At 44.2% G+C, this 14,205-nt stretch overlaps 1 protein-coding gene across 1 annotated transcript in view; it reads left to right on the plus strand.

The window, feature by feature from the left end:
* Positions 1-14,063, plus strand: part of LOC132593090 (band 4.1-like protein 4B) — a 66,874-nt gene extending 52,811 nt beyond the window's left edge. Inside the window, exons 9-10 of the mRNA XM_060282065.1 lie at positions 8,147-8,313; positions 12,102-14,063. Coding sequence (XP_060138048.1) covers positions 8,147-8,313; positions 12,102-12,171 — 237 coding nt within the window. The 3' untranslated portion in view covers positions 12,172-14,063. The remainder of the gene's footprint in view (positions 1-8,146; positions 8,314-12,101) is intronic.
* Positions 14,064-14,205: the final 142 nt, after the last annotated feature.

The raw sequence follows: 14,205 nt of genomic DNA on the forward strand, positions 1-14,205 counted from the left end.
CTGTCTCCTACTGGGGTTTCTAGCAACTGGGATTCAGAAGCATGACTGCTTCCAGGAGGCAGAGTCTGGCCCCTGTGGCTAGGAGCCCTGGAGAACCCTCTCCTCCATGAGGTTATCTGATCCATTTTTAAAGCCATCTAGGTTGGTGGCCATCACTGCCTCTTGTGGCAGCAAGTTCCATAGTTTAACTATGTGCCATGTGAATAAGTGCTTTTCTTTTATCCATTCTGAACTTCCCAACATTCAGCTTCCTTGGATGGCCAGGAGTTCTAGCATTATGAGAACCTGCCTTCTGCACTGTTTTCCCCCCTAACTAAAATAAGTGAAAACAGGTTTGTAGCATGACAGGATTTGCAGACCTTCTTGGTATGTTAAAATATTGTTGTTATTATTCTTGAGCAGAACAAAACTGTTTACAATTGTGGCGTACATAATGTGTACTTCAAGGAGTGATTCTCAAACAGGTTGCATGAATAAAAGCAGGGCAACTGCTCTTTCTGTGAACCTCTGAATCCCCACCCTTAGCTTTTGCATGTGTGTCAGGGTGTGAGAGTTAATTTGTGTGCTGTTATAAACCATTCTGGTATGTCGGACATCATGCTGGAGCTTGCAGTGCTTCGCTTCGTTTTTTTCTTTGTGTGTTCTGAAAGTAACATCTTTCTCTTTATCTTCCTTAAAGATAAAGACATTCCCTGCTGCTACATCCAAACCCTTTTTCGATCCTTTTCCAACACTACCACAGTTTTCTGTAAGTAGAAAATGCAACTGAAAAACTGCATTTAACATTAACATGACTATGGCCGTGGTTGCCAGAGACCCTTCCCGTTCCTTCAACAGCCTGCAGCCATGAAGAAAGATACAGATACACACTTGTGATATGTAACATAGAGGCGCAATCCCATCTTGTCCAATGTAAGGGGCAACATCTCCTCAACTTTGGCCATTTCTAATGACTGCATGTGGCCATGTTCTTTTCTTCAGTTTATGGCAGTACTATGCTGAAATTTGGATGGAAGAATTGCCATTCATACCGGTAGTATCTTTGGTGGAGGACATGTGCTCCTTCTGGGTTAAGGTGCAAAAGGGCCTGCAAAAAAAAATGCTAAGTTGTGCTCTTTCACACCTCTTTGTAACCCTGTTTCTCCCCCATTCAGCTATTTTGGTGCCATTTTTAAGAAAGATAATGGCAAGGACCTTTTCACTGCATGATTCCATCCATTCAGGAATCACATAGTGAACACAAAGACACAGGCACACCCCCTTGGCCCCACAGCAGCGGGTGCCCAGGGCAAGCCGAAATCACCAGGGTGTGTGTGAGTGATGTTGGCATGTCCCGCAGCATGCACGAGCCATGTTGGCACACCCCAGTGTGCGTGCGTGGCATTGGCAGGCCTGTGGCATGTTGGCGTCACTTGCCCACATCGTAGGGGACTGCTAACGTGGTGTGCACATGCCCCGACATCACACACACACTGTGGGGTGTGCTGATGTGGTGTGCACACGCCCCACGACATGCTGATGTCACACATGTATGCTGTGGGGCAAACTGGTAGCGTGCAGACACTACAGGGCATGCACAAGTGGAATCTTGGGTGGCCCCAGCCCCTTCGTTTAAAATTTGTGGGTGCTTAGACCCAGGGCCCTGCACAGTCAGCACCCCTGCAAAGACATCACTATACATTGGTGGTTATGGGGCAGCCTCAGGGGCAACTGGCTCACTCTGGGCAGAAGAGAAAATGCACCTGGGCCAATGCCATGATGGGGTGGTTTTGTTCTACCTCATGCAGTTTTGCATGACTAGTTGGGGCACAATATGGATAAGGATGCATATTCCACTGAATGTAAAATGGCATTCGTATTTGGATCTGCATCCAGATGCATTACTTTCAGTGGGATGCGCCCTCAGATGTACTCAACACCTTGGAACCAGACTACCTTAAGAACTGACACCTCCCACATAAGCCCACTGGCTAAAAACCTTGTTTCCCAGGCCTTTCTGAGCTTCATTTCACACACACACACACACACACACACACACACACACACACACACACACATACACACACCAGTGGCTTCAGTCTAGACTTCAGGTGGATGTGAACACATGAAAGGGCTTTTTCAGTTGTGGCTTCTCAGTTTTGAAATGCCTTCCTGGTGTCTTTCTGGCACTAGAGAAAGAACGTTTAAATCACACAAGGCTTATCATTGTTGCAATTTCAAGCAAAGCTTAAACCTGGCTCATATTGCTGCTCTGTGTTTTATCTTGGTTCCTTTTTCTGTAATAGTGCTGTTTTTAATTGTGTTTTATGTGGCAGGACAGAAATTATGAAAATCGAATCAAATGAATGAATATGATTTGGATGCACATCTCAATGGGCACGCTATCTACTTTTGGCCCCAACCAGTCAATTAGGCCTGGTTGGATTAGAGTGAAGGACTGTCAGCCTTATTGTCTTGGGGGGGGGGGTATGCTGCTGCCAAACATATACCATGTATGGTATGTATACATATATGATAATATACATGAAGCCCAGAATTGGGGACTTTCGCTTTCAGTTTTCTTAACACCCAAATTGTTCTATGCTCAACAGCATTCATAACCCCTGCTAAAAATAACTGTACTTAAAGGATGGACAGATCCTGCAATTCATCTTCCCAGTCTGAATGTTTTGCTCTCATGCTCAGTCACATTTGGTTTCCAATATGTGTCTATATGCTTTCAATGCTTGTTTATTTAAAGTGTCTCATTTTTGGCTGATACAAAAAGCTCTTGTGGTTTTTCCTTTTATAACATTATTTTAAAAAATTCCTTCCAGCAGCACCTTAGAGACCAACTAAGTTTGTCATTGGTATGAGCTTTCGTGTGCATGCACACTTCTTCAGATACACTGAAACAGAAGTCACCAGATGCTTATATATAGTGAGAGGGTGGGGAGGGGTATTGCTCCCTCCTTGTGGTGGGAGTGGGTGATTGACTGACTGCAATTGGTCTTGGAGGAAAAAGCAAGGGCTGAGATGGCTAAAGATAGCTTTATCATGTATAATGAGATAAGAATCCAATGTCTTTATTCAGACCTGGTCTCTCCCTGGTTTTAAGCTTGGTAATAACATTGTTATAACATTGTTGCTCTTAAAGAGCAAATTTTTAAAAACCAGCCTGAGTTTTTTTCTTCTATGTTCATCTTATGTTCCTTTAAGAACTGGGTTTATAAAGAGGGAAATAGCTCTTCCTCTCGTTCTTCTTCATAGCTTCTGAGCAGTTTCACATATTATCTCTGTGCCTGCAAATGATGTCACCAGAACTTCATGGAGCTAGGCTAACACTTCAGGGGGAAGCCAAGCTATGCTCAGCTATGCTCAAGGTGGATCCTGCACCCCCACAGTGGCTGCATTCTCAGAGCTCAAACTAGGCAGGCGTTTATTAGGTCTTTCTCCCTTGCTTCTAGGGTGGTGGAGGCAACTCCAGCCCAATCAATACCCACTTAGCCAGTTTACCTTTTTTGTCTTTAATTACTGACAGTTGCAATTTCACATGGATTATTCTCTATATCCCTTTTCCCACTGCATCTCAATCACTTTTTCTTCAGCTGCCAAGGCTGTTTACAAGTTCATCCTGAAAATTAATAATGATGGAGGCAAAAGCACCTAACTAGGGAGGGCATTTTTTTTAGGGGTTATACTGAAATATTGGTGGGAGCTGTCCTGTCTCTTACTGGAGCATGAAGAACTCAGATTATAGTTTCTGCCAAAATACTTAATGCTGAAATCAGTATGGTAACCAGGGGGGCAGCTGCCCCTCATCTTAACTAACTGACCAATTCCATCACAGATAACTCAGTTCTGCCCCCCAGCATAATGCCTCCCCCCCCCAAAAAAAATCCTGGCTGCACCCATAATGGTACATAGGCCATAAAGCAGGCATCCCCAAACTGCGGCCCTCCAGATGTTTTGGCCTACAACTCCCATGATCCCTAGCTAACAGGACCAGTGGTCAGGGATGATGGGAATTGTAGTCCAAAACATCTGGAGGGCCGAAGTTTGGGGATGCCTGCCATAAAGGATTAAGAGTCTCAATAGCATGGCTAAACAAGTAACACACACCCTTGAGTCCAGTTATATGGGAAGCGAGTGCACTATGACAGTGGTCCTCAACCTTGGGCCTCCAGATGTTTTGAGACTACAATTCCCATCATCCCTGACCACTGGTCCTGCTAGCTAGGGACCATGGGAGTTGTAGGCAAAAAACATCTGGAGGCCCAAGGTTGAAGACCACTGCACTATGAGACAGTTGCTAATAAGGCATTTCCCTGACAGAGGGTTTCCCTCTTAGCCTGGGACAAAGAAGACGTATTTCATGGAAATCGGATCTGTCTGCTTTGATGGTGTGTTGCAACTTAATCTCTGTGATTATGATTTTCCATCTGCTAGAAGAATCTTGTCCTTCGTGCTGAAGTCAATACCTGGCTGCTTGTTATGTTATGCAGCTTGTAGATGCCCCCCATCCTATAGTATACTTCAGGCACCCCCAAACTTCGGCCCTCCAGATGTTTTGGACTACAATTCCCATCTTCCCTGACCACTGGTTCTGTTAGCTAGGGATCATGGGAGTTGTAGGCCAAAACATCTGGAGGGCCGCACTTTGGGGATGCCTGGTATACTTCATATGTGGACTCATCTGTTATAACCCTGACTTCTTCTTTGTGTGTTTAGATGTTTCTGCTGCTCAGTTTTCCCAAATTAAATAGTTCTTTTTCAGGTGTCTCTGCTTTCTGGCGGCAAAAACACACCCTGGTTTCTTCTCCTGCTTTGTCTCTTAATCTGCCTAGATCGACTCTGGCATGGCCTCAAGGATTAGAATGAGAACACTATATGACACAGAGGGCATGTTGACATTAGGAGCTTAAAACACAGCAAAACAGTTTTTCCCTGCTGCATTTCAAGACACATTTGCACAACGTTGCAGAGGGAGCAGGGGTCCCCTTGCAACAGCCCACCTCGAATTTCCATTCACAAAGCTGTCATCTGTGTGTGCACATTAATCTGCACATGCATGATGGCTTTCTCAAATGATCACACGATTCTTAAATATGAAATGGATGTGGTTTAATAATAATAATAATAATAATAATAATAATAATAATAATAATAATTTATTTATACCCCGCCCATCTGGCTGAGTTTGAGCTTGTTTTTTGTTGTTTAGTTATTCAACAGCAGGATCCCAAAATGGACAAAGAGTATCTTCTTCTATCTTATGATGGAACTTGATTATCCAAGGGAGCATTTTCTTCAGCCACTAGGCAAAGCTATCTGGTTTGGCTTCCAATTTGGCTTCCGCTGACCTTGTTAAATCCAATACATCGCCTAAAATTAATGCCCAGCTTTATTAATATAAAAACCGCACAGTTCCTCTTTGCATCTGTTTCCCACCTACCAAGGAACCTGTGTGTTTCACCTAAGGGTGGGGACGGATCAAGGCAACATATCATATGCTTTCAGAAGTGTTGAATCCACCATTGTATATTTCTGCACCCTGGCAATCCCAGGAGCAGCCTTTGTGGCATTTTGTAAAGACTGCTTTGACAGTCTGCTACCCTACTATATTCCATATTTAGACTGTGACCCTGTGTAATAAATGAAGCAAATTCAGACTCCATGGCTAGAACTTCAAACCCAGGGATGGAGAGCTTCTGGCCAATGGGCCAAATTAGACTTGGCATATGTCCCAGTTTGGCCCAGGAGGCTGTTTCCCCCAAATTGCACTTGCTTGCTGTACAACAGTCATCATAAAGGGATCCTGATTGGGAACTCTGTAGCCCAGCTGAAAACGGGGTGGGCTTGTTGTAAGTATTGATCATCTGGTTGGAAGCCCTCCTTTCCTGCTGCAGGTGGCGCTGTTGTCCTGCTCTTCCTCTGTGTTTGCGTATATAGCCAGGGCTACAGTCTGTTAGGAACTTAGCAGGAAGACAGGACCCATGCCCCCTTGAGCACATGCATAGAGAGTAGAGTTGGGTTTCTGGTCAAAATGCTAACCTAGCTCTAGAAATCTACAAACAATGTTGCTTGCACAGCACACATATGTGGGATTGCACAGATGATCACTAAAAAAAACTGGGATGGGTTGTTGTTTTTTAACAGTTACTGGCTGCTGGCTTTTCTGAAACATTCAGAAAACAATTCATAAATTGCAATTACTGTACATTTGTTGTAATAACTGTCAGATCACTAAGTATCCAGAACTACATAATCCGTTTCTCGCTTCTCATTAGAGCAAGGCAGCTGCTCTAATGAGCTGCTCTTGGGCTGGCTGTGGGAACGTGATTTACGTGGTTAGGAAGTTCCATGGGCATAGCTGCCAAGTTATCCCTTTTTTAAAGGGATTTTCCCTTATGCTGAATAGGCTTCCTCGCAAGAAAAGGGGAAACTTGGCAGCTATGTCCATGGGAATGACTCTCTCCTGGTGTCTTCCTTCTCATTGCAACCATGCTCTCCTCAGCCCACCAAACAGGCTGAGAAGTGCAATTGCCAGCACCAATCAGCTGAGGAGTAGGGGAGATATGCGATGCGATTGCTGGTAGGATCAGCACACTCCTAAACTCTCCCCAGCACCGGTCATCAGGGCAGGCACAAAATATCCCTGCCCATTGCACACCTGCCTTTGTTTCTCTGTGTGTGTGTGTGCGCGCGTGTCTGCAAGGGTGAGCAGGTGTGTTGTGTGCTTTTATATGTGTGTACTGCATACATCAGGCATCCCCAAACTGCGGCCCTCCAGATGTTTTGGCCTACAATTCCCATGATTCCTAGCTAACAGGACCAGTGGTCAGGGGTGATGGGAATTGTAGTCCAAAACATCTGGAGGGCCAAAGTTTGAGGATGCCTGGTATACATCTATGAGTGCTGAGTCCCCACCACCCAATGTGTCCTTGGGACCAAAAGGGTTGCTTGGCCATGCATGTATCTATGTGTTTGTGCATGTGCCCCACAATTTCAGATTTCCCTCTCCTTTGACATTGGCCAGCTTCAGCATTTGATATACTTTGGAATAAGGTGTGAAGAGCAGAGAGAATATCTCGGCCTTGTTCAGATAAAACAGCAGAAACTTCTTGAGCATGCCAAGGGTGTGGAAAGCTGCCGTTGGGCTTGCAGCTCAGCTGCTGTCACCTGGGTGCGCCATCTGCAAGAACGCCTCCACATCCTCCCCCTACCCCCAAGGTGCCGGCTCTTAAAAGTGGCAGCATTGCTGGATCCGGGTTTTAGAAAGCCTTTGGGTAAGGCACCTGCCAAGGGCCCTTCTCTCTTGGCAAGTCTACCTCTTCACTGCCATGATCACCGGTTGCTGTTGCTCCTCTTCCTCATTGTTGTTCCACTTCCTCTATTGCCAGGCAGAGTGACAATGAGCAAGGAAGTAGTAGCAGCAACTTCTGCTCTTTTTCTGCACCACTGTTGCCTAGGCCAAACTTGAGAGGCAGATGAACAAGCAGGTTGCAATGGCCAGGGGAGAAACCCTCATGCAGACCTTACGTTCCAGGCCATAACCTCAATGCTGTCCCCATACATTCCCAAGGTCGTACCATAAATGACACTGTTTATCTGAACTGCTTAGACACTACAGTAGTCTAAAATTTCAAATTCTACATGTTGATATAGGGTGTGGTATTCAACTATGTTTACTCAGAGTAGACCTACCGTATTGAAATCAATGGGCCTCTCTTGCTCATGTTTCCATTTCAATGGGTCTACTCTGAGTAAAACAGGGTAGCTGACAACCACCCATAGCATCTTACTCCTAGGGTTCATTGTAGTAGGTGGTTTGGGGAAATCAGTATTAAGCCTGACAAAATTGTCAGTTAAAAGTGTCAGAACTTATTACAGAATTTAGGGAAGACTTTATACTTAGCACTCTGTAGAGGTTTGTAAAAACTAATGAACTTGAATTTTATCCTCAACAAGTGCACTATGCCGAGGAACCTTTGCCTAGAAATATGGATGGTCCTCTTCACCACAATCATTATGGCTCTTCAATGGCCTTTTGACATCTCACTGCCCCCCTTTTTAGAAGACCATTGCTGATATTGAATGTGTGGGTGAAATGGGAACGGGGAAAGATGCAGCAATATCTATTTTTTTCTTTTATGTTCATTTGTAGGCAGAATTCATAGACAACAAGCTACAATGCTGTGTAGTACAGTCATCTCCCAAGATGTTATCTCCAGTCGCCCCAGCATCTGGGACAAAGTCTCTGGTGGGAACCTTTCCGACGCCAACCGTGCAGACCATCTATTCATCTCACAAACCAATTTCTCTGGCAGACAGGTACTGTTCAACCCTTCCACGGAAGTATTATGTGGCTTACTTTCTAAAGTCTTTCACCAGTCTCATGTCTCATGGGACCAGTTTTCAGATGTAGGTCGAGGAAGCGAAGCAAGAGCCTGGGGGCAGGGAAGGAAGAGGGAAGGTGCTGCTGTTTTGCCTGGGCTTCCCACATGCTCAAGCCCTCATCAGCCATTGTCTCTTCTTCAGAATGTTCATGCTTAATTATGTTTCAGTTGCTACGGCAACCTAGCTGTCAGCTGAGAAAACTGATAAGGGATAGTGTGAAGATGTTAAATCAGGGGAGTGTTTCCATGTCAATGAAAATCTTGATTTCTTCCATACAAATGGGTATTTAATCATTGTTTACTGTAGCAATAACCCTTCAAAATGCCCACACATGCCACACTTTCCCATATTAACTTATCCCTTTACAACATTACACAAAAGTACAGGCCTTCTTCTCTGTCTCGGTGAAGCCTTTGATTTGCATTCTATTTTTTTTTTTAAATACATTTTATTCCAATTTTCCAAATTCAACAAATTAACAAAACCAATCTTTTATACAAAATCTTATATCCACATCTTTTACCTTGCTCCGCCGAGCTATGACTTCCCCCCCTCCCTTCATGCGGGTTTCTTGTTAATTCCCTTTTTTGCAGTTCCTTTTTTGACATATTGGTCAATTCGTAAGGTTTATTTTAATCCTGCGAGAGTTTTTAATGATCTACAGTTTTTCTCCATATAGTCCACATATTTACTCCAGTCCTTTTGAAACCTTGTCTCCCCCTGGTCACGAATCTTGCATGTCAATCTAGCAAGTTCAGCATAGTCCATCATTTTTGTCTGCCACTCCACAATTGTAGGTAATTCCTGTAATTTCCATTTTTGGGCTAACAAAGTCCTAGCCGCGGTTGTTGCATACATAAACAGTGTTTGATCTTCTTTTCTAATCTCTCCTCCCATTATTCCTAACAAAAATGCTTCTGGTTTTTTTGGAAAAGTATATCTAAACATCTTTTTCAATTCGTTATATAAACTTTCCCAAAATCTTTTAACTTTTTCGCATGTCCACCACATATGATAAAATTCACCATCTTTCTCTTTACATTTCCAGCAACTTTTGTCACTCATTCTATACATTTTAGCTAATTTAACTGGAGTTAAATACCATCTGTACATCATCTTATATACATTTTCTTTCAAGGCAGTACATGCTGTAAATCTTAAAGTTTGATTCCATAATTTCAACCATGCATCATATTCAATATTATGCCCCAAATCTTTTGCCCATTTAATCATCACTTCTTTTGTCAACTCATCTTTTGTATACCACTCCAACAACAAATCATACATCTTTGCCAAAAGCTTTGTTTTGCCTTCTAGCACTTCTATTTGAAATTTGGATCTTTTATCCTCAAAACCTATTTTTCTATCTTCTTTAAGCACATCATTTATTTGATGGTATTCTATCGCCTTTGATTTGCATTCTAAATGACTCTCAAACGATTGAAATCTTTGCCTCTCTTTTCTTCCATCTTCTCACCTTGGTCCACTCACTTCTAGCTGCAATTTAGTGCCACACCTTTCTTGTTTCTCCTCTAACCCTCCTTAAATCCTTATATGGATTTCTTATCTGTATCAATGCTCTCCTGCTCATATTTCTCATTCTAGCTTTTAAAATGTCCCATCTCTTCTACCCAGATATCCCTGTGATGTTTGCTTGTCCAATTCCCATCACCTGAGGGACTTAAGGTCTCTCTCCCCCTCAAACTATACCTTTTCTCACCTGCTGCCTCCATGGAACTGCCTTCCAGAATTCTTGCCACCTCATTTACTTTTCTGTGACCTGCCTGGCACAATATCCTTATCTCCATAGCGTATGGTAACTGATGCCAAGTACTTACCGGTAGAACTGCACTAGCTAGATATTTTTCTTTGTTTACCTCTGCTGTGATGTCATTCCTTCTTCTGTGTCATTTTCTAGAAGCATTCTTATACTAGTGGAATTCAGCCCGTTTAGAAACGGGCGCTAGAACGCTGCTCTCGTGCAGCGCCGGAGCTTCGGAGGTCTCCAAAGCACCCCCCCCGCTTCTCACCCCCCCCGCCTCGCCGCGGACCTGTCCTTGCTGTCGGCGGCAGAGGGACAGGAACAAAGGAGGAGAAAGCAGCCCTTTCTCCTCCTTCCTTCCTCTCCCTCCGCCGCCGCCAGCCCTTTCTGTTGGTGGTGAGGGGAGAGGAACGAACGGAGAGAAAGCAGCCCTTTCTCTCCGTTCGTTCCCCTCCCACCACCGCCGACAGAAAGCACAGATCCCGGGGTTGCCGGCTCTGTCGGGTGGGGGGAGGGAGAAGCAATCCGATCCTCTGCTTCTCCCTTCCCCCACCTGACAGAGCCAAATGCCGGCTCTGTTGGGCAGGGGAAGGGAGAAGCCGAAGACCGATCAGATCTTCTGCTTCTCCCTCCCCCCCACCCGACAGAGCCGGCAACCCCGCAGCGGGGGCTTCTCACCGTTTGCCTTCCCCCCAGGGGGAGGCAAACGGCGAAAAACCCCGCCACGCCATACTTCGGCTCCGGGACTGGCTTGGCGGTGGCGGGAAGAAGGGGAGGAATTCCTCCCCTTCTTCCCGCCGCTGCCAAGCCAGTCCCCGAGCTGAAGTGCGGCGCGGCGGGTGCTTTTCGCCGTTTGCCTCCCCCTTCACTCCGGGAAGTCAAACAGCGAAAAGCCCCCGCCGCGCCGCACTTCGGCTTGGGGACTGGCTTGGCGGCGGCGGGAAAAAGAGGAGGAATTCCTCCTCTTCTTCCCGCCGCCGCCAAGCCAAAGCCGGATTCCCTCGGCGCCCGCTGCCGCTTCGGCCGAGGAAGCGCCGTCCCATGCCGGAGGTGCGCGGCAAGGCTGCCGGGGGGAGCGCTTCTTTCCCCCGCCGCCTCGCCGCGCACCTCCAGCATGAGACTGGGCTTCGGAGCGGCGGTTGGCGGAGCGGCGGTTGGCCGTTGTCCCTCCGTCCAATCCCCGTGTCTCTGGGGTACATGCGCAGTACCCCAGGGACACACGGGACAACTGGACGCAGGGACAACATGGACATTATTATATAGGATTACAGGGATGGCCAACTCCCAAGAGCCTGCGATCTACTCACAGAGTTAAAAACTGGCAGTGATCTACCCCCTTTTGGGGGGTTCAGGTCAAAGTTGTTGAGCTTCTTTTAGGAAGGAGGAAGGCCCATGTTTGGGGGGTTTGGGTCAAAGTTGTTGAGTTTTTCCAGGGAGGAGGTAAAATGTTGAGCTTTTTTTTAGGGGAGCCACAGTTGTTCAGCTTCTTTGGGGGGGAGCCAATGCTCTACCAGTGATCTACCGCAGACGTCCAGTGATCTACAGGTAGATCACGATCTACCTGTTGGACATGTCTGTTATATTATTTGTGAAGTATCATGAACATCAGGGGTGAGGAATCTTGTTCTTTTCCTGCCAAGGGTGGCCCTGTTGCAGAGGTAGATTGTGAGAGGTTATATTCGGGGGGGGGGGGGAGGCCAGAATCCCAAGTGAATCCTAATGCTCAGTAGATCATTAAGAGACCTCAGGGGAAAGAAGCTACTGAAAGATTTGATTGAGTGTGCAGTTGTTACTAAACTCACAATGTCAGTCGCATTTCTTCTTACGCAGTGGAATATTTTCAGGATGTTCAAAAAGCAACCTTTCTCTATGGTTGGCGTTACTGAAATGTTAATTATTTTAACGGAAATATGCAGCATCTTCTGCCCATAACTGCTTTGTGTGTTCATTAATTCCACAGCGCTGAGACTCTACGGCGGGAACTTGAGCGAGAAAAGTTGATGAAAAGACTGCTGATGACAGAATTATGAAACTTCTCACTTCTGTCTCGTTCAGAGAATGGATTGGGGCCTTTTCTGTGCCTTCCGTCTGTTTACATTCCTTTGCTCGTGTGTGTGTGTGCGTGCGCAACATAATGTATCATTACAATATGATATATTACAATCCTGGATTAATCAGTTGGCTAAAAGAGTTAATTCAAGGACTTTCTTTGTATATTTGTTACTATGGCGAGGATCCAAAGAACCATGAAACTAGTGGTTCTATACCCCATGAAAAAGGGGTTTAGAATTCAATCTTTTACCTCAGACAGCAGCCCCTCTCTCTTCCGCATGGCGAACAGCTTTTCAAATGGAGAGAAGTTTCAAGAGCTGTTTGTAAGAGGGAACTCGAATGGATTGGTATCAGCCCCTCCATGAATCTAAGCATCTCTTCAGATCCCAATCTATGATTCTGACTGTCTTTTATTTCTGCTGAATGTTAGGATTTTTAAAAACTACAAAATCGAGTTGAGGCTAACTTTTGGTAAATCTGGAATGAAGAGGAACACTTAGGAACACACACACACACACACACACTGTGTTCTTTTTCTCCTAGATTTCTCCTATGTGTATATTGCTTTCTATTCAGAAACAGTATTCTGTATATATGTTAATAATTGCACAGGGATAAATATTATGCAGAATATTTTGATAGCATATACAAAAGGTCATTTTGTAGATCTGAAAATTGCAGGAGTTTACTGTTCGTTTGTTTTGTTTTTTAAACAAATAATGGCTGTTTGTTATATAATACTTCTACATGGTTGCAGGGGAAAGGTGGGGAGGAGATGTGATTCCATCTTACCCTAGGACTGTTAGTTTCCATATAAAAATAAAAGCTGCTTTTTTAAAATTCCAAATTTCAATATCACATAAGGAGGAAATGCACAAACCCACCTACACTTTCAGGAAATAAAAACCTTGTTAATTCAATTTTATATTAAAATAATACAATTTTCAGTTATTCCAGTTTGCTTCCATTGATCCCCATGTTATCCTACCAAATACAATTGAAAATTAGATTTTTAAGTGAAATTCTAATCCTGCAAACTTCTGCATGCAAATTTCAACTTCAATCAATTTATTGTGCATAGCCAAAGGCCTTTACAACATACAGCAGAGGGCAGGGCAAGGCTTTCCTCTGAAATCACATGACATTCTGTGGAAAACCACATTTGAAATTCTTACATGCATATAAGTTAAGCACGTATGTAAGTGCTGGTGAATATTAAGGCCTTAAAGAACATACACTATTAAAGGTCAAGTTTCTTAGAAAACTTTGTCTTCCCAATTTTAAGCAGTGCCTAAAAGTGTAGTTCAATTCTGAAACTACCGTTAGTCACCACTTAGAGAAATGTTTGCATTATATGGTCTGGTAACTCTGTTTTTCTGTTATAGATATAACCCTTTTTCTTGGTACTCTTAACATCAACAATTATTCTGGTAGTCCAACAAGCACTGGGTTACCCAAACCTTGGAGACTGCCAATAAGTAGAACAGGTCCAGGTCTTTCACACTAGGGTAAGGAGTTAAAACTGAATATCTTTTGAAAATCTACTGATGAAGAACTTGTGATAAAAATAAAATGGCATAAGTGTTGGGAGGGCTTCTGTGATTTGTGGTACCTGAATAAATTTCAAAATAGGCACCAGTAATGTAAAGCGTCTCCTAAACTCCTGTTTGCCTGAACTGTATTAAATAGGTGTTGCCACTTACTATATTAAACTGCTGTGTGTCTGAACTCTGTTAAATAGGCTTTACTCCTACTACACAAAGCACACAATAGGGGGGGGGTGTCATTCCATATCAAGTGTTCCAACTTTCCCCCCTCATGTCATCCAATTTTCTGCATAATTTGTACGCTTGTTGAATGATCAAACTAAGTTCAAATCTCCCCCCCCCTTTTTTTTTAGCTTTTTATCTCATGCCATTTGTGAGTTATGGTTTGAAATTTCATTTTGGCCTACACAAAAACCTTAAAAGCTCAGGCCAGCTCAAAACTAAAAACACCAATCTCTGTAGAAT

Source organism: Zootoca vivipara, chromosome 13 (assembly GCF_963506605.1).
Source record: "Zootoca vivipara chromosome 13, rZooViv1.1, whole genome shotgun sequence".
Taxonomy (NCBI): Eukaryota; Metazoa; Chordata; class Lepidosauria; order Squamata; family Lacertidae; genus Zootoca; species Zootoca vivipara.